Consider the following 20018-nt stretch of genomic DNA (forward strand, 5'->3'; position numbering starts at 1 on the left):
CTTCAGAAGTGGCTCACGGAACACCTACTTCATTTCAACAGACATGCTGTCCAGACTCTGCATTAGAAGCTGTCATCCTTCGGTGCCGCTACTCGATTCCTTGCGGGTCTATCTGGCTATATTTTTAATCTTCACAACTGCCGCCTTATGCTATTCCTTTGTCTCGGCAGAAGGCTGATCAAACAGGAAGAGGCTGAAAACAGACCGTGATCGCCACGGGGCAGGGGCTTTTGAACAGGACTGTTTGTTTCCTTTTGTGTGTGTGTTCTTACAAGCGCCAAGCCTCTTCCCTTTGTTACTGGCACAGGACGGTCCCCTGTGCAGGAAAATGGGGATCCCGCATCTTCTTGGGGGAAAGCGAAACCGTCTTCCGGGGGAGCGGCCTGGCTTGCCCTCCACGGAGCCAAGCGGCGCCTGGGAACGCGTTCACGCTGCCTGAGTTTTGTCCAAAATCCAGTCCACGTGCTCGACCACGTTGGTGTAGACACCGGGGCGCCCCCTCTGAGCGCAGCCGTCGCCCCAACTCGTGATGCCCACCAGCTGCCAGACCTCGTTGTGTTTGCAGGACAGGGGGCCTCCCGAGTCTCCCTGGGACAAGGGACAGAAAAGGGCAGGCGCGCAGGTCAGTGCAGACACTTGTCATTTCAACCATGGTTCGCTCAGAGTGATCTCACCTCAGATGCTGTCCTGGCCCTCTGATAAGTTTCAGTGTGGGTAAAACGGATACATCGTATCCCCTGCTCTTGCAAACGCTTTGGACGTTCTAACTGGACAGTATTCAGCGGGCGGAGAACAGGGTTACCTTGCAAGCGTCCTTCCCCCCGTCGCGGTGGCCTGCGCAAATCATCTTGTTGGTTATTCTGTGTCCTGCGTAGTGCGCCTGGCATTCTTCGTTGGTCACCAAGGGGATTTTGACTTTCTGGAGAGTATTTTGTATTTTGTCTGTAAAAAAAAAAGTGCTGGTTTATTAGTGGAATAACTGTATATATTTAAATATAAATAAGTGTATTTAAAATTAAAATTCCACCTTTATAAAAATCATGAAAGAAAAAATACGGGGTTTACCACATAGGTCTTTTATAATTACAGAGTGTAAAAAAGACACCATTCTCACTACTGTACCACCTTGTTAAAGCTAATTAAGTTAGAAAATTAATTAAGGCTCTAGCTGAAATCACTGCCAGGAGAAAATAATGGGATAACAGGCTAGAGCCTTTACTGAAAAGTGCTAGGTTTCGCGTTTAAATTTCATCGGAAAGAATTAGTGTCTACAAAGATTGTCATATTTCAAATTTCCAGTCAAACGGGCGGGGCATCTGCTCACTTGGGGGATGCTGCCTTTCCATCGTTATCAGTGTGCTTTCTGTAATAAATAACATTGTTTTATTTGCATTCTAGCTGTATGGTGGCCTGATACAGCGGAAAGGGTTAGGGGTGACTTGTGTTTGTTATTGGTAAAACGGATCACACAGAGAAACGCCATTTTTTTTTACCTCTGAATTTCCTGTAGCCCCATCCGGTCGCCCAGCAGTCAGTGTACATGACGTCCCTGTCTCCTTTGGACGGTAGGCATATGGGTCGTTGAAAATCTAAATTTTAAAAATCATGATCTAGTTATCAGATATGCAATGTATCTTCTTTCCCAGGAGACTTCTATTTCTGTTTGCATTGGTTAGTGTGCTCTCTGTTTATTCGTTTTTGCTTGATCGTCCTACATTTTCATCCCTCCTGTTCACACAGTGCAGGACAAGGAAGGAGGGACAAGCCACAGCCCCTCCCCCCACGACCCCCCCCGCACTGTCCGTCACCCTAACGAGGCCTGTAACGCTGGGCGAGTTGTCTATTGCTCTGACCTGCCATCCTTTGTCCCCACGAGGAAGCTACAGATCATCTGTAACATCCCAACTGACGCATGATTAAAATTGTCACCCCGGGCATCTGAAGAAGCCTAGAGAAAATGCACCCTTCCACCCAAATACGATGCAACAATCAGGAAAGAGTGTCGGTCCTCACAGGCTGACAGGGTAGCTTTGCAGGTCCCTTCCCTGCCGTAACACTAGCCCGTGGGGAGACCCATAGCCAGGGTCGGGCTATGGATCTGGAGGTGCCAACTGTGATTCTCTACCAGGCCATCCTTGCAGACAACTCGCCGTTCAGAGTTCCACATACCCGTGTAGTTCATTGCTGTGTGCAGTCTCAGCAAGCCAATGTCATACCCCCTCTCTGCCGTTTCGTACTGGTCATGAATGATTATTTCTTGAACCCCCAAGAAAGTGGTATCCTCTTTGATTTCCGACTGATTTAAAATGCCACCATAGACACGCAACATTTTAGGCGACTCTATCCTATGGAGCAAATGACAGAGGAGAAAAATTTCCTTTACCAGATAACTCCCAAACCTTTGAGTTATTTTGCTATTTAACTGGCTATTAACTATCTAACTTTAATTTTTTTACCAGTGATGAGCTTCTGAAGAAGTGATGAGCTGTGGGAAGAAGTGATTTCATGCTAAGATTTTTTGGTTATGTATTTATCACGATTTATTTATCAACAATTTATCATGACTTCCCAGTCACCCTATTTAGAAGGCCCTGGGTGAGCAGGTATCTTATATTAAACATGCAAAAGTGAATGAATTTTCTTTCCACCCACCAACACACACACACACACGCTCACCCCACAAAGAGTTTTGGGTTTTGGTCTCAACCCTGCCATTGATTAGCGGGGACCCTGAGAAATTCACTAGGACTTTCTCATACGCCATTTTTCCATACCTAAGAAGTAAAGAAGACCGCAGGCCTAACCGTATCCTGGAGTTAAAAATGTGAGTGTGCTGTGTACTGATACAACAAACAGACACACAAAAGCACACAGCCATGTCTGGAAACCACTCAGGGGATACCAAAGTGCAAAGAAGTTTGGCCAACTAGAATTCCCTGCATACACGGACTCCCCCAAGGGAGACTTTACATTTGGCTAATAGGGAAATGGACCAAAGTAGGGAATGCAAAGCAGGGAATTTGATAAACCCTTCCTTCTGCATCTGGAAATGAGAGAGAGAGAGAGAGAGGGAGGGAGGGAGAGAGAGAGAGGGAGAGGGTGACAGGGAGAGAGAGAGGGAGAAAGAGAGAGGGAGAGGGGGAGAGGGAGAGAGAGAGAGAGAGAGGGAGAGAGAGAGAGGGAGAGGGGGAGAGGGAGAGAGAGAGGGAGGGAGGGAGAGAGAGAGAGGGAGAGGGTGAGAGGGAGAGAGAGAGGGAGAGAGAGAGGGAGAGAGGAGGGGGAGAGAGAGGGAGAGAGGGAGAGGGAGGAGAGAGGGAGGAGAGAGAGAGGGAGAGAGAGAGGGGGAGCGAGAGGGAGAGGGAGAGAGAGGGAGAGAGAGGGAGGGAGAATGTGAATGAGAATGGGAACGAGAAACTGAGTTTAGTCCTGGACCCAATTCCAGAACAATGCACAGAAGGCGGCACGTTCTTCTGGGAAACTGCAAAAACGCCCGGGGGGTGTGTGTACATCCCAACGGGAACGTGGAATAGTCTGCAGCCAAAGAACGACATTCCAACATCTGCTCTCGTGCTGGCAGACCATGAGGGGCTCTTCCTTGTCCTTTTTTTCCCCACTAAAGGGAGAGAATTAATTGAGCAAATAGGATCATTTACATCTTGGAAATGCACTAACATGCCAGGGATCGAGTCAGCGGATGTGTGAGCCTGGCGAACAGGTCAAGCCAGGCCGGGTACTGACCCGCTGAGACAATGAGCCGCTGTCAATATCCACCGGTTTCCGATGATGGAGCCCCCACACAGGTGTCTCTGGACGGGGGAGGTGATGTGCAGCGTGACCTGCCACGGCCACTCGCCGCGGAGAGACGCCGATCCTCCCACAATTCTGGGCTTGATTTTGGTTGTGCACGCTGCAACGGAAGGGTGGAGATGAGGAGCTTCCGACACCTTCGTTTCTCCATCAGGAGTCATATTCGGGCACAAAGGGAAGACACCTTCCCTCCATTCAACAATCTATCATGACTTTGAAGGAACTTGACCATCAAGTTGGCAAAGCAAAACATGAACAGTGAACAAGTCGCCTTGTAATCTCATGGTCCCCAAAGCCTGCGTCATCCGGTGCTACGAGGCCATCTCATCCTCCCTCAAACGACATCCCTGACTGTGCTGTTACATCTGTGGTTGTCAAGTGTGACCCCCAGCTCAAGCACAGCACCTGGGAATTTGTCAGAAAGGCACATTCTTGAGCCCCACCTGAGACCCCGTGAATCAGAGCCACTAATCTGAGTTGTAACCAGCTCCACTGAAGTTTGAGAATCGCTGCTATTTAAAAAAAAAAAAGTTGAGCGCCTTTCACTCTGTTTGACGCCCACGTCCGGTTCCTCCCCGTCCCCTTCCGTCTGGGCCGGCCTTTGGTCCATCTCCCGGGTTCCGCCCGCGTCCAAACCCAGGCTGCTCCGCTGTGCGCCAGCTGCCTCTGCTCTTCGGTCTTGTTGGCAGGAGGGGGTCTTGGATGCAAACTCCGATACCTCCCCGGGGCCCCGACTCACAGTCACCTCCCGTCTTCCTTTCCCGCGTGGCTGCCCTGAGCGGGATAGTGCATTCCCAGTCTGCTTCCTGGGATGGTTCTGAGCCCCAGAACCCGCCCTCCCGGCTCGGGCCTCGGCCAAACCCGCCCCAGCGACCCAGAGGGACAGCGTGCGAGGTGCTCCTAGACAACACCGTTCCAACGCTCAGTGTGCACACAGGTATTGCTCGGTGGCCTTTTCACCGGCAGATTCTGATTCTGTGTCTCGCACTGAACTTTGGGTTAAGAAATATTTCTTTTGATGGCGATTGCTCTGTGTTTTCAGAAAGTTTCGTTGTGTTCTAGACCAATGACATTAAAAGACATAAACGTCTTGATTAGATATTTCCTCTCATGTTAATGGGATACTATTTCATCTAATAGAGTGCAGCGAAACCTAATTATCTCGCTGCGCTTCGCTCAGAAGGCGCATTAAAAAGGCATTTAAGATTTGATCTTCCCTTACCTTATGTTTTCTGTTCTAGCTGTCAATTACACCTGACACCTCCTGTAACCTTGACGGGCCAGAGTCCTTGAGTTCTACAGAGAAGCACGTAAGGAAGGGGGGTGGAGAATGGATTTTAAGGTGTAAGCCCCGGTTGCTATTTTGTAAACTATGTTGAGATCCCTACCAACAAAATTTGCTAAGTGTCTCTTAATATTGAGTGGAACTAAGATAACGAAATTATTATAAATATACTTTCTTGTGTTAGGTAAACTTATTGTGAAGAAAAGAAAGAACGTGGGAGATATAACTTATGTGACTGACTTTGTTAAGAAGTGGGAGGCGAGCCCTGGCTGACGTAGCTCAGTGGATTGAGCGCGGGCTGCGAACCAAAGTGTCGTAGGTTCGATTCCCAGCCAGGGCACATTCCTGGGTTGCAGGCCACGGCCCCCAGCAACCACACATTGATGTTTCTCTCTCTCTCTCTCTCTCTCTCTCCCTCTCTCTTTCTCTCTCTCCCTCCCTTCCCTCTCTAAAAATAAATAATAATAAATAAAATCTAAAAAAAAGACATTGTAATTTAAAGAAAAAAATGGGAAGCATCCAAAGATTTCCATCAGAGCCTCTAGACATTAAGTAATAAAAGTCTGAAAACAGACTTTACTCCGTGAAAACCAATAATCACTAGAGGTGTTGCAGGGGGCTACGGTATTTGAAGGAGGAGTGTGTGGTATGTTTTTTCCTGTTGGGGAGCCTATTGTAATTAGATCAGTAATTTCCAAACATTGTGCTGCAAGAATTTTTAAAACATGCACTACCTGACTGTTTCACCAGGAGCACTGACCCATTTTCCCTTAGACTGTCAAATAAAAAAATGACAACAGCCAACAAACAATAGCCATCTGGTGTGACAGAGTCAAAATTATACCCTTTTTTTTGGTCATATTGGAAAAATATATATTTCTTAGTGTGCTTCAGAACTTTAGTAATTAGTTTATGTGTGCCATGAGATGAAAAGGTTGAAAATCACTGGTTTAGTGGATTGTTTGCTTGCAAACCACACTTTGCTTCTATTCGCAGAATTTGCTACTGGGCTGGACACACTGCTGATCTGGTCTAATTTTCCATGCTGTGGGTCTTGTGTAATCTAGACCATCTTTTTCCTTCTGCTCTACCATACACACTGCACAGATTAATACATTTTTACTGTAATTTTTGCCAGTACTCATAAGCACACAGACCTGGAAGAATGAAGTCCCCCACGAGAGAGCTACTAGGACAAGGGTGTCAAACTCATTTCCACTGGGGCCACATCAGCCTTGCAGTTGCCTGCAAAGAGCCGAAATAACTCTAGGACTGTATAAATGTTAACTGTTAAGGACTTGAAATTATATTTGGCCCTTTGAAGGCAACCACAAGGCTGATGTGGCCCCCAGTGGAAATGAGTTTGACAGCCCTGTACTAGGGGATTTCTTGAATAGATCCATTATTTTTTGAACATGTGATGATTATTTATGTTTCAGTTAAAGATCAAGCAATGGCCAATGGACAGAAAATTAATAATGTGGTTAACCAAGAAGCTGGTTGATACTCTAATTACAAAGGATAATAAGAAATAGAGTTGGCCTCAGTAACAAAGGTCAGGCATGAAAGTGTTGGTTGGCCCTGGATGCCACCACGAAATGCCAGTCACAGAAATATGTCAAATTAAAACATGTAGTCAACAAAGCTGGGCAACCCAGTTCAGTCAGGCCCCTTGCTTACCTTTGAAACATGGTCAGCCTGCGTGATAGAAGTGAAAATAACAAAAAATGGCAAATTTGCCTCTTTTTTTTTTTACTATTTTTTAATCCCTCTGTGGCTATTATTGACTCTTCATCGTGAAGTTAAGTATAAAATGGCTCCTTTAGGTGTACTTTGTCAAGTGGTGTCAAACTCACCATTATCCATCTTACATAACCGCAAGGTATATCCAGAGATGCCTCCTCTCCCGTGCAGTATTCTAGTTGGAGACCCGTTGGAAGAAAGTTTTAAGTAACAGCGCCCCCTGCAGGGTGGAAACAAAATGTTACAAACAGACGCACCTCTCGGAGAGATGGGCCGGGAGGGGACTCGGTACCGTTCTTGCGTCTTACAGGCCTCCGTGGCAAGACTCGTGAGATGGAGAATAGGTAAAGAATTGGCAGCGGATGGTGTTGGTGCACGCGTTCTGGCAGGCCTCGTGCCCTTTCACACCCACAATGTCCAGTTCTTCTCCCAAGAAGTCGGTGTTTTGGTAAAACGAAGTATGGCACAGCACTGCACGGCAAATCGCGCCTCGGTTACAAGACCCTACACCTTGGCGCCCAGCGGTCTCCCCAGCGCGGAGTGGGCGCCCCCGGAGGGAGGGGCCTCCCTGCGTTTTACCTGGGACGCTGTGTCTGCAGGTTTGCAGACTGAAGCCCGACAGAGCGTCGTTCTTTTTAAAGCGAGTACTCGGTATACCGCTTTTCGACGTTTTCAGGAGACACAGGTTTCTAACAGGATAAAAGGCAAAGAGCAACATATCATATAAAGCATAGCAAAGAAAATTAACATTCTTATAGCCCGTAGGTATGTCAGTTCCCGTTGGCGTTTAATAACAAAACTTTCCCACACTGAAAGTACTCTTTCCAAGTCACTGAGTCAGCCCCTGGGGGCCATAGGTTACAGGCAAATTTTCCCAAAGGAACCAGCTGCCTCCATACACGTTTATGGAGCTCGCTCTGTCGTCAGTGTTCCTAACGTCTCCCTTCTTCATTTCCTTCCTCTCAACGCTCCCAGCCTGTCTGAAAGGCTCTGGGATGTTCATGCTTCCTAGAAATCGGCCACCCTGAGCTGCCGCAACTCGGGCGTGGATGGATGAGGGAGACCATCGCAGGCCTCTCAGCCCAGCGGCACCTCCCTGGCAGGGACCGCCTGCCCCAATTAGTGCAAAATCACAGTCCAGCACAGTGCTGTCCGAGAGAATTTTCTTCACTGATGCCATCCGACACAGTGGCCACCAGCCACATGTGGCTCCTGAGCATTGGAAATGTGGCTGGGGCAGCTAAGAAAAGGAATATTTAGTTTTCTTTAATTTGAATTATTTTAAATGCAAGAAAGTCCAGTCTTAGCTGGTAGCACCCAAGTTCCTCTGTCACCCTGTTTTGAGGGTAAACTGTGCTACTTCTCTCATAGGGATTGATTGGGGATTTTATAAAAGGAATGAATAAAGAACAGGGGTCACACAAAATAACACATCACAAAGGCATCTTTTTCTGAAACTAATTATGTCTCAAGGCTTGCGCTCTGAACCTCTCCAACTGCATTCAATCCTGCGACGAGCTCCCAGTTTCACGTTTTAATCGCCAGCTGTATACTGGCGACACCCAAACACAGACCCCTCACGTAAACGTCTCTTCTTAATTCCAGATTTGTCTTTCTGACTGCAAGTCCAACACTTCTCTTTGAACATCTAATGGGAACCTCTCTGCTCTCTGGAAATCAGCAACTCATGACAACCTCCACGTCTCAGCCACTGGCATTTCCGTCCCTCCAATTCCTGGGGCCAGAAATCTTGATGCTATCATGGACTCTCTGTGCCCTTCCCCGAGGCATCTAATCCATCAGCAAGTCTTACTGGCTCTCCGTTGACCAGATACCCCAACGGGACTACGCCTCTATCTTTCCCACACCGGTCGGAGGAGGGCGGGGTTTTTACCTCTTTAGTTCAGTAACAGTTGCCCCAGTATCTAGAATGGTGCCTGGTATCTAGTAGGCACCACATAAATTATATTAAACTTGTTAAGTAAATGAAAGGCACAGACATATTTTCATGTGATAGACCTAGCACTTCTGAAATGACGGCCTCACTCCACGGAAGCCCGGGCTTGCTTGACGGGCAAGGCGCTCAAGGGCTGACCTTGGCTGGACCGCTCTCCCCAGAAAGGAGTGCCCAGTTGAGCGAACATGAAGAGCTCTGAGAAGTCCGACTTTAATTATACACAGAGTCCAGATTTCGAAGCAGACTTGATTGTCTGGTTATTTTTTAGTGACTCTTGTTCATGAGGATCAACTGCCCCAGCAAGCACCCCTTTAATGATCAAAGAAGTTTCTCGTCCCCTGGCTGGCGTAGCTCAGTAGATTGAGCGTGGGCTGCAAACCAAAATGTCGCAGGTTCGATTCCCAGTCAGGGCACATGCCTGGGTTGCAGGCCATGACCCCCAGCAACCACATGCTGATGCTTCTCTCTCTCTCTCTCTTTCTCCCTCCCTTCCCTCTCTAAAAATAGATAAAATTAAATAATAAAAAAAGAAGTTTCTCGTGTTTCATTATGGTTTACCATGGCCATCAGCAGGGGAGAAAGTCTCAAACCTCCCTCCACCCCAGCCCCACTCCCCCTGATATAAGCCATCACTTCCGTCTCTCTTCACTTTGGATTTGACACTTCACTGATGTTTCCAGCTCTTCCTGCTACAGGTTTCATCAGAGAACATTACCCTAGGGGCCATCCCTATCTTCCTCTTTCCACTCAAAACTAGGCTACTCTCCCTCTGCCAGAGGCAGAGCCCCCCGCCAGCTCAAGAAAACCAGGAATGCTTGGTAACCCTGCATGTGTGGGCGGTAGGCAGGCAGTGGGAAGGGAGGGGCGTGAGGGATCCTCCTGTGCAGCTTTTGTCGGCCTTAATGGACCTGTCGATCGAACGGATGCTTACTCAGGACTTTTAATGGTGGATTTTGACCAGCTGTTCTTAAAAGGTCACCCATCCCTTTCACTCGTAACTCCTTACCTTTCGGATTCCTTCGGCCACGCCTGGGAAAGGAAGGTAAAAAACAAACAATTGGGATGGTGAGTGCAAATGTTGCGACAGACAAAGGCGTCGGGAGCCCGGACGCTGTCGACGTTGTCATCAGCAAAGGCGGTGCTGGGGAACACGTCGCGCACGCAGGCTGCACGGCAGGAGAAACTGCGTTCAGGGAAACCAGTCCACCCAGAGCACCTGTAAAACCTCAGCCCTGGCGTTGGTAAATTCCACGTAAAGCAGTTTGTCGGGGAAGGGGGCGGGGAAGAGAAGACTAGGTGAAACATGAAGGGGTTTTAGGGCAATGACACGTTCTGTGTGGTATTGTAATGAGAATGCATGTCCTCACACACCTGTCCAAGCCCAGGGAACGTACAACCCCAAGGGTGAGTCGTAATGTAAACTACGGTGGCTGTAATGCGCAGGGGGCAAACACAAGGCCCGTGGGCTGAATCCAGCCCTCCACCTGGTTTTATCCGGCCCAGCACCTTGTTTCTACCTGGCAGCAGGGCTGAGCTCCTTGCCCCTAGTTGAGGAGTAGTTACATTTATACAGTCCTGAAATTATATTCGGCCCTTTGAAGGCAACCACGAGGCTGATGTGGCCCCCGGTGAAAATGAGTTCAACACCCCTGCTATAATGAGTCAATGGAGGTTGATCAGTTATAACAAATGTGCTGCTCTGGTGGGCGGTGTTGATCATGGGGAGGCCATGGGTATGTGGGGGTAGAGAATCAATGGGAAATCTCTATACCTTCCCCCCGATTTTGCTGTGACCCTAAAATGACTCTAAAGAAATAATGTCTTAATGATAATTTTTAAAAAGTTCATTTAGCTTAAAACCCTTGAAACTGTTCTAATTAGGAAAACTAGAGTGATTCTGCCAAACTTAAATTTCAATATAAACTCTAACCACATGAGACATCGTGAAATTCTTCACACGAAGACGGCAAAATGCCATTGGCCCCGTTTCCTCAGCGAACATAAACGGGATCCTAAGCGAGGCCCATCACACACACATATATCACCATCGTAGTTAAGGGTCAGGCCACCCGGCTACGGAAACGCGAGTTTACCCAGTTTAGAGAGCGCGCAGGGTTTCAGGGAAAATCCAGACACCACGTCCTTGAGCTTCGCTATCCCGGTTGGCGTCCCCGTGTGCGTGTGCTTCAACAGACAAATGTTACTGAATAAAAACAAAAATGGAAAAACGTTTTGTTCTTCCCGATGCAAGTCAGAGAAACCACCGGTGATGAGAAATTCCCGCGTAGAGACCGCCTGAGCTGGGCCGCTGGGGAAGGTCTCTGCAGAGCATGGGTCTGCGGTCCGGGCAGCTGGGCTTGAGCCCCCGCCCCACCGAGTGAGACCCGGCCGTGGCCCCATGAATTTGGCCAACTCTGATTTTCATCGGCACATTGATGAACAAGGAGGAGTGGTGACGAGGACAGGAGAGACGCAGGAATGAATGACTTCTCGGGTCCTTCTCAACCTCAGCATCGTAGCTTTTTAAAAAATGCCTCTAACGCCCAGTATCCTGGCTTATTCACATTGTGTTAAGTCTTGGGGGTAAAATATGTAAAAGTATGTAGTTTGAGGTGAGCTAAAGGCAAAAAGGGCTCAAAAATTAAGCATGAAAGTTTAATGGTAAATTTGGTGGGTTGTTTTGTTTTGTTTTATTGTTGTTGTTGTTGTTGTTGTTGAAATAAATCTTGGGCACTCTACTTGCTTTCTGTTCGTCATCTTTCATGAATGGAGAAAGCAGATTGCTCACATCCAAATGCGAGTCATTTGAACTTATTTCTGTTTTCACTGAATTCCAGGTAACTATACTTTACTATGCACATTGAGAACATCTGAATTATTTCTAAGGATAAGAGTTATGGCCCTCGGCTGTGTGGCTCGGTGGATGGAGTGCTGGCCTGTGAACCAAAAGGTTGCCGGCAGGCACGTGCCTGGGTTGGGGCCAGGTCCCCGGTTGGGGGTTGGAGGCATGCGAGATGCAAACGATCAATGCTTCCCTCATACATCAATGTCTTCTCTCCCTCCCCTCCCCTCTCTCTAAAAATAAATAAATAAAATCTTAAAAAATGTATTTAAAAGTTATGATATTTTCCCCTAAATTTGTTTAAAAGGGAATACAGATGAATCATTAGATATCAGAGCATTTTATATTCCTATACAACAGACTTATCCCTGGAATATTCCGAAATCCAGTATGGGGCAGGTTAAAACATTTCACGTGAGCTTCAGCTATGTTGTCTTAGGTAAGAAACTGCCATTTGGAGAGCTACAAGTAGGTTTTTGCTTTGTGCTGTTTTTGTTATTTTATAGGGTCAGCCTGCAGCATCCTTCAGGCTGGGCATGGACTAGTCAGGCGACCAATTTTAATGGTTTCAAAATCGCCAATTTAAACATGTAGCATTTTCCATGAAGAACTGTCTCTCAGAAGTAAAAAAGTAAAATTTTGGCATTGCGTGGAGGAAAGGGACTTCCGGGAGGCCCCGTGTTGCGTCCCGTGGGTCACGTCACCTGATTTCCCCGGGCCGGCTCACCGATGCTCTGCGCTGGGGAACCGCCACGTGGCGTAGGTGAAAAAGTGACAGTGCACGTCATTCGTGCACCGCTCCTGGCACTCCTGCGCGCCCTGGGCGGCGGAGCTGTTGTAGTTCATGCCCTTCAGGTCCAGGCCCTCGTAAACTTCTTTGTTGCAAGCTGGAAATAAAGCGGAAAAGAGGGTGATCTTCCAGACCCCAGGGGTCCCTGGGAGAGTTTTACCCTTACAACCACCCCTCCAGCGGTCCGCTGTCAACGCGCTCACCCACTTCCCTCGGAGGTCCTTTGTTTTTACTGGAATCTACTTAATGCCAGCTCTCACGTGGAAACAGCAGAAGAATTCCCACGTCCTTCTTATATCCTGACACAGTATTAGGGTTGTAAATTCTTGTTTCTATTTTCTGGTGGGACCTCTCTTGTCTTTCTAGCTCCAGCGGATTGGCTGATCCACTAATAAGCCTATTCAGGTGTCTCTACCAGCATCAAAGCAAGTACCATCTCACCACTCATTCTCTTTGCTTTAAATTAATATGTGGGGTGAGGACTTTCCTATCAAACTTGAAGCTGGGGAGGAGGGAAAAATGGATGATGAATACTGATGGAATAAGATATGTCCTATGAAGTCAGTTTCAGTAAACTATAGCAAGGCTTAGGGACATCCATACATGCATGCTAATTTTTATTCTACACTGAAAAAGTTCATTAGGAGACTTTATTTCTGTGTAGCAGGGTTTTCTTTTACAGCCATAAGGCCAAACCTGATGTAACTACATATATATATATCTCACAATAACTAGTGTTGTTGAATTCTCCTAAGACACCTTACCACTTATGTGGTGTGAGCATTGCTTGAAAGAGTATCCGGAAACCGCTCCCGTCATATTTACTCTTGGCAGTGTTTCTGTAACACTGTCTTTCAGGATGCAAGTAAACCTGTTTTTTAAAAAAGAAATCAATTTAAAAAAATAAGTGGGTGGAAATTTATGTTTTCAAATAAGGGGTCTTAAAGGTCAGAATGTAGAAATTCAAAGAGAAGGAAAGAGGCTACTCTATGTCATGCCAAAATAAGTATTTTCTTAGCAAGACTGCAAGTTTGGTTTTCTCAGTCCAACATCCTCACTTTTAAAAGATCACATCTGATAATGCTCCTTCCCAACAGGAAAAGGGCATGGGTGGACCGTGGCCTGGAGTTCCAGTGCGGCTCTCTGCCTGTTTTGTACCGTCCGTGAGCTAAGAATGGTTTCCATATTACAGTGGTTATATTTTAAATGATGATATGAGCACGTATATAATATCCATGATTTTGTCTCTGGGCAATTTTACTTTATTCTCTCTCTTGTCAAAAACGAAAGATTGTCAGCTCCTCCTGGAGAGTTTAGAACAGTCAATTTTATAACTCCAGGTGCCGTGTAAATACCTATGAATGCGGCAATAATGCACAAAGATGCTGAGAACTGAATTTGGGAGTAAAGCTTTATTTTTAATTGTCAAGTTCAACATGGAAACCAAAGTGGTGAGTGGCATATTCTCAAATTTTGAAATCTATGACTATAGAGACAAAACCATCAAATGCAATTTGTGAATCTTGATAAGATTTTGTTTAATAGCAATTAATTACTGATGGGGGCAATTCAGATAATATAAAAGGATTCTTTTACAACGTTTAATGTATTTTGTATAAGATAATGAATGTTGAAATATTTAAGGGTGAAGTGTTCTGACGTTTTCCAATCATTTCCGAATGTTAAACTCCACACAGTATAGCTAAGTGAGACACAAATGTTAGTCTTGCTGGAGACAAGGGATCATTGTATTCTTTCACTGTCTTATAAAATTTAATTTTTTTCTAATAAAATTGTTGAGGGGAAAATGTCAGTTTACATAATACCAAATATCAATAATCATTCGAAAAGCAAAGGGCAAAATGGCTAAGAAGCAGGAAGGTGAAGGGAAATGAGAAAGTGCACCGCGAATACTGGACCTCAAGGGAGGTTGGAAAACACCCCCCCCCCACCCCAAGAGTTCCGTCTGCTCTTCCCCAATCTGCCTGAGCACCCTATTTTTCGTAATATTTGATATTTCACTCGAAGGACAACATATATTTTGATTAACATAAAATTTCACCAAACAACCGAGGGGACTTTATTAGCGTGTCGTTGCTGCGTACCATCTATTTCCTCGACAGAGAAAGGCACACACTCACCATTTAGCAGGGTCCTGAGATGCCGATTCAGCCACAAAAGTGAAGAGCAAGCACCTCGGGTGATGGGTGCAGACCACCTGGCAGTGCTCGGCGCTGGGCGTGAACACAGCGGCCACGTCGCCTCCCTGGAAGCCGGTGTCTGTGAACAGCTGAGTCACACAGTCTGCGATGCAACGTGTGGGGTTTAGTGGGCACGTACCTACTCAGGTAACCATCTCACAGAGCCAAGCAAAGGGGACTTACTTAGCAGGAAATCTGCCTGAACTCGGGAGTCAGGGCAATCAGACTTATACGTGAGTTTATGGGAAGAGCCGCCTTGGGTGGAGAAATGGAGATGGGAATGGGGGTGGGGGTGGGGGACACGGGCAGCAGCGGTCAGCGGGGAGCAATGGAGAAAAATGTGGGAAAACTGTAACTGAACAAAAATTAAAAATAATAATAAAATAAATATATATTGCTGGGTTAAGTTTGGGAACATTTTACTTATGATATTTGCATCTGGGTTCACAAGTTCAGAAGCCTGTGATTTATCCTGGTGCCCCTGTTGGGTTTTAGTGTTAAGATTACACTGACCCCTGGCTGGCGTAGCTCAGTGGATTGAGCACGGGCTGCAAACCAAAGCATCGCAGATTCAATTCCCAGTTAGGGCACATGCCTGGGTTGCAGGCCATGACCCCCAGCAACCGCACATTGATGTTTCTCTCTATCTCCCTCCCTTCCCTCTCTAAAAATAAATAAATAAAATCTTTAAAAAAAAAGAAATAAAGCAATTTAAAAAAAGATTACACGGACCTTACAAAACGGCTGGAGAGTGTGACCATGTCGACCTCCTCTAATATGTATGTTTAACATTTAACTGGCTCCTGCAAGCGTCTTTATTTTCTCTTCCTCCTGGCTTCTTCGTGCGTAAGTAGCTAACCTCTTACTACCTCCTTGAGCTGGGATCTTACATCATTACGTTTTCCCTTTTCCCTATTCTAACAAATGCCTGTAGGTCCACACATCTGCTCCCAGTGCTGGTTCAGCCGCACCCCCAAACTTTGAGATGCCGTATTTTCATTGCGATTCAATTCGATTCAATTCGATTCAATTCAACCTATGTTCTAATTTCTACTGGGATGTCTTCTTTGACCCATATTTATTTAAAAGCCTACTGCTTAATATTTAAACATTTGGGGATTTTTCTAGTTTTCTTTTATTTTTCAGATCAATTCTGTTGTGACCAGATAACACATTCTGCATAATTTTAACTCTTTCAGGTTTGCTGAGACTTGCCGGAGGGCCTTGAACGTGGTCGGCGTTTGTGGGGGTTCTACATGCGTGTAAAGAACATACGTGCGTTTCGGTGCAGGTGCCGGGGCCGTTGTTCAAAACACGCCCACTTAGTAGTTATCACTGACGTATTCATCAGTGAAATAACAGTACTATTTTACAGTGACTATGATGAAGAACTATAATAACCTGGATAAAAATCTTGTCACACGGAAAAATGATATTACCAACTATAGTAGAATTTATTTTATTTTAAATCTCTTAACTCAGATTTGCCACTTTTCACATAGGCCAAAAAAAGTTTACTCTGCATGAAATGCTAGCAACAGCAGCAGAAATTAACTGTCATATACATTATTCTTATAATAAATGCTTAAGTTTTCATCCTAAATAAAGAATAAACAGCCCTGGCTGGCGTAGCTCAGTGGATTCAGCGTGGGCTGCAAACCAAAGTGTCGCAGGTTTGATTCCCAGTCAGGGCACATGCCTGGGTTGCAGGCCACGGTCCCCAGCAACCACACATTGATGTTTCTCTCCCTCTCTCTTTCTCCCTCCCTTCCCTCTCTAAAAAAAATTAATAAATAAATAAAATCTTTTAAAAATGCTTTAAAAAACAAGAATAAACAGAGGGGCTAAAAATCCCTGTATTGATCTGTCCTCCTGAACATTGGTTAAGTAGTTTGTGAACGAATGTAGTGGATGCTTTGTAAACTGGAGTATTAACAGCAGTCATTAAATTATCAAAATGTATAAATTCTAATTTTATGAATATTAGCAAAATCTCTTTCAGTCCTAAATTGTGCGGATGTGTGTATCTGTATGTGTTGCATTAAACTGACTGCTTTGTGGGAAATGGACTAACCAATGAGGCAAACTGAGACTTCTGTTTTTTAATACTGTTCTTAAATATCACTTAAATATGTGATGTAAATTTGGATGTCAATAGAGGTATAGATGCGGATAGAAATATAGAGGTAGACATTACTTCCTACTCTTATGCACTCCCTCACCTCACTTTCCTCCCTGCTTTGAAAGCCCCTGGAGCCTTTGGAGGGAAATAAGATGATGTTATCCCCTGGAGGGGGTCAAGTGGGATATCTCCCCCCGCCACGGTCTGGGAACCATGCTGTGCTGTCTGTCTCCGGGCTCATGCCCTCTTGTTTTCTAACCTGTAAGTCAGGAAAGACGCTATTTCCAGTCCATACTTAAGGTAAACCTTTACTTACCACCAGAAACCGAGGCAGATAAAACAAAAGGTATCACTTGGTATAACAAAATCATCCTACAAAAAGAAAAATGTGCACAGTTTTAGAACATGAAATGTGCATTTCCAGTGAGTTCGCTGGCGTGGGGGTTTCCGTGGGTAGAGAGGGAAAGGAGCACGTGACCCAACAGTGCGCACAGGGCTCCCACCGGAATTGGGAGTTTTCTCCTCCCCTAATGCTAGAACATTCCTCAGCAGGCCTGTGTGTTCCAGCGTTCGGCACTGTCGTGCTTCTGAAGAACCCAGGCCTGGGGGGGGGGGGGGGGCGGGAGGGTGTTCCCCTGCCCTCCCTCCCCTTCCCTTCTCCCCCACCCACAGCTTGCTAGTCTTCCAATATTTCTCATTGTCATCCCTGGAACCCTCCCCCACCACCACAACTTTTCCATTTTCATCTTCTCTTCCAGTTTATTCCCTTTCTCTCCATCTTTGAAGTCTCTCTGTATATCTAGCTAAGTAGATGATATTCTACTTGTTTTCTATTTTTAAAATTCTGTTGCAAGATTACCACGTTTTCCTGGGCACCTAGGAATGTGCTTATCCCTACGAAGCACTGAACTAGGAAAAACTATCAGTGAGATAAATGAAGACTTCTGATTTTTTAATATTGCCCTTGACTATCTTTTTAATTTGGGACATACGTGTTATTGAGTATTATTACTTTTCTTTCATGTTGCATCTCCTCTCAAATTGGTTCTAGATATTAACTAAAAACCAATAAAATATCCCTGGCCCCACGTAGCTCAGTGGATGCAGCGCGGGCTGCGAACCAAAGTGTTGCAAGTTCTATTCCCAATCAGGGTACATGCCTGGGTTGTGGGCCATGACCCCCAGCAACCGCACATTGATGTTTCCCTCTCTCTTTCTCCCTCTCTTCCCTCTCTGGGGATAAATAAATAAAATCTTTAAAAAACCCCAACAATAAAATGTTAAACCAGACAAATTTTTAAAATCAATCATTTTCCATTGCAAATTTTTTTAAAAATTCCTGTGGTAGAAAGGGGCACTTCAAGGAATAGTTGCTTGATAGACAACATGAGTAATAATTTTTGAAACCATACCTGGGAAACCGTTGTTTGATGAAATTCTTAATAAAACTGGTTTTCTTTTTCCAGAATGGTCTTCATCCTCTGAAGGAACGCGTGTTCAGGCAATGGTCACGTAACTTTAATATTTACTTTTAGTGGTTCCCAAGGTTATGTAATGTTGTCTCTTTGCACAGCATGTCTGTGGAAGCTGTTAGAATCTATGTGTGTCCCAAATGCACCTTGGTAAAGTTGCCTGCTGTTTCAATACCTTCATTTTTTCTCTTATTTTACTGTGGATTCAAACAAGCGGCACACAGAGACAGCCGGGGAGCTGGAGTTCACCTTTTTACCTCCGCAGTCGGGCAAACTCACACTCAGTATGCCTGTACTTGCGCTCACTGCGGAACATCCACGGTTAATCATTAATCCGAGGCTAACTGGAGCCTCCCAGTCTAAAAAGAAAACCAGGGCAGTTCATGGATGAAACTCCGGCTGTTGGGGGTTGAGGCGGGGCGCCCCACTGTCCTGCATGCGGTCTCCCTGGGCAAGCGGTACCTCCTCAGAGGCCTATGTGGATACCGGTAGCTCTGAGGGGGCAGGCTCTTTAACTCACTTGCAAACACTAAAAGTCTAAATTAAATTAAAAAAAAACAACAACACAACACAAAATATGGGATGTTCATAGCTTTCTTTAGATCTCAGTTCACTGAAATACAAATGGAGCTCTCAGGAATGACAGGCTTAGCCTTGCAGGACAAGCTGTCAAAAAAATAAAATAACAGGTCAATCCCCTTTGTCCTGGAGGGCGCCTCCTAGTGGTGGACGCATGGCAGGCCCTGGAGAGGAAAGCTTGCAAAATGCTTATCTGGGTTTCATCTATTAATTCCACTCCTGTTAAGAGCCTCCCTGTTGCCTTTGAAAAAGGGCTAACAGCTCTCTCCACCGCACATGCCAATGCGTGTGCCCTATTGCCAGGATCTGTTCGCTAGTTGGCCGGCCATGCCGGGGAGCAGCAGCCCCTCTACCACTGTGAGTCTGGGGGTCCGTGGCCAAGTGGCTTTATCTGCCTGGGCTTCGGTTTCCCCATTGACAACATTAGACGTGAACTAGCCTGAAGGGTTTGTATGTGGTCCCTGCCACCTAAAAGAAATAATTTTTTTAAATTGTAAATATGTTTGATTTAAATATATTTTAGAGAAAGAAATGTTTATGGTGCAGAGAAGGCCTCTGATTTCCTACAGAAAAACAAAATAAGCTCTGGGGTGTTTATAAATGGAGTCATGAGCTTTAAAAAATATTCTAAAGACGAGGGGGTTCACAAAATGACAAGTCGGCCCTTGTTGGGTTGGAGACCTCACCGAAGTTCCAGGTACCAGGAGACATAGTGAACTGTGTTCACGAACGATACCCTAATATGGGTGCGATCTTCTGAAAATGTCACCAGTGTCCTTTGAGCACTGCAGTATTTGGAAACAGAGAGACACAATCCCATTTTATCCCGATTGTAATGATGCCATTATCTAAATGGCTTCCGAAGGTACACAATCCCCACACTTTGGTGGCCAAATGCCTACATAAAAAAAGATGACCCCAGATTAGGACTGCCTTCAAAACTCTTACCCGAAGGGTGATATGAGGGCTGGGGGAGAGACTTTACTGAAGGGGGTGGGGACAGACCAGTTGGTAAAGGTAAATTGGAAGCCGAGCCCCATATGAACTCATCCGAGACTCTGAGAAGAAGAGAGAAGCCCGTGTTTTGTTCCATAGGGCAGAAAGTTTGGGGGAGTTTGAGCCTCGAAGAGGTCTCTATGGAAAATACCGAGGCACATATTGTGACATTCTATCTGGAAGAGAGTTATTCAGATATTTTTATGTGATCTGTTGCCAAGGCT

General features: G+C 45.8%; 1 protein-coding gene across 1 annotated transcript; it reads right to left on the reverse strand.

Annotated features, from left to right (window-relative positions):
- Positions 1 to 317: 317 nt before the first annotated feature.
- Positions 318 to 18184, reverse strand: F11 (coagulation factor XI). Its single transcript, XM_028526926.2, has 15 exons — positions 18160 to 18184; positions 17064 to 17119; positions 14566 to 14728; positions 13189 to 13295; positions 12362 to 12521; positions 10886 to 10995; positions 9799 to 9958; positions 7415 to 7524; positions 7144 to 7306; positions 6949 to 7055; positions 3739 to 3907; positions 2170 to 2345; positions 1494 to 1589; positions 803 to 942; positions 318 to 588 (listed from the first exon to the last, which is right to left on the reverse strand). Exons 2-15 carry the CDS (start codon positions 17116 to 17118, stop codon positions 427 to 429), a joined length of 1878 nt encoding a protein of 625 aa, XP_028382727.2. The 5' UTR covers position 17119; positions 18160 to 18184; the 3' UTR covers positions 318 to 426.
- Positions 18185 to 20018: the final 1834 nt, after the last annotated feature.

Source organism: Phyllostomus discolor, chromosome 11 (assembly GCF_004126475.2).
Source record: "Phyllostomus discolor isolate MPI-MPIP mPhyDis1 chromosome 11, mPhyDis1.pri.v3, whole genome shotgun sequence".
Classification (NCBI taxonomy): domain Eukaryota; kingdom Metazoa; phylum Chordata; class Mammalia; order Chiroptera; family Phyllostomidae; genus Phyllostomus; species Phyllostomus discolor.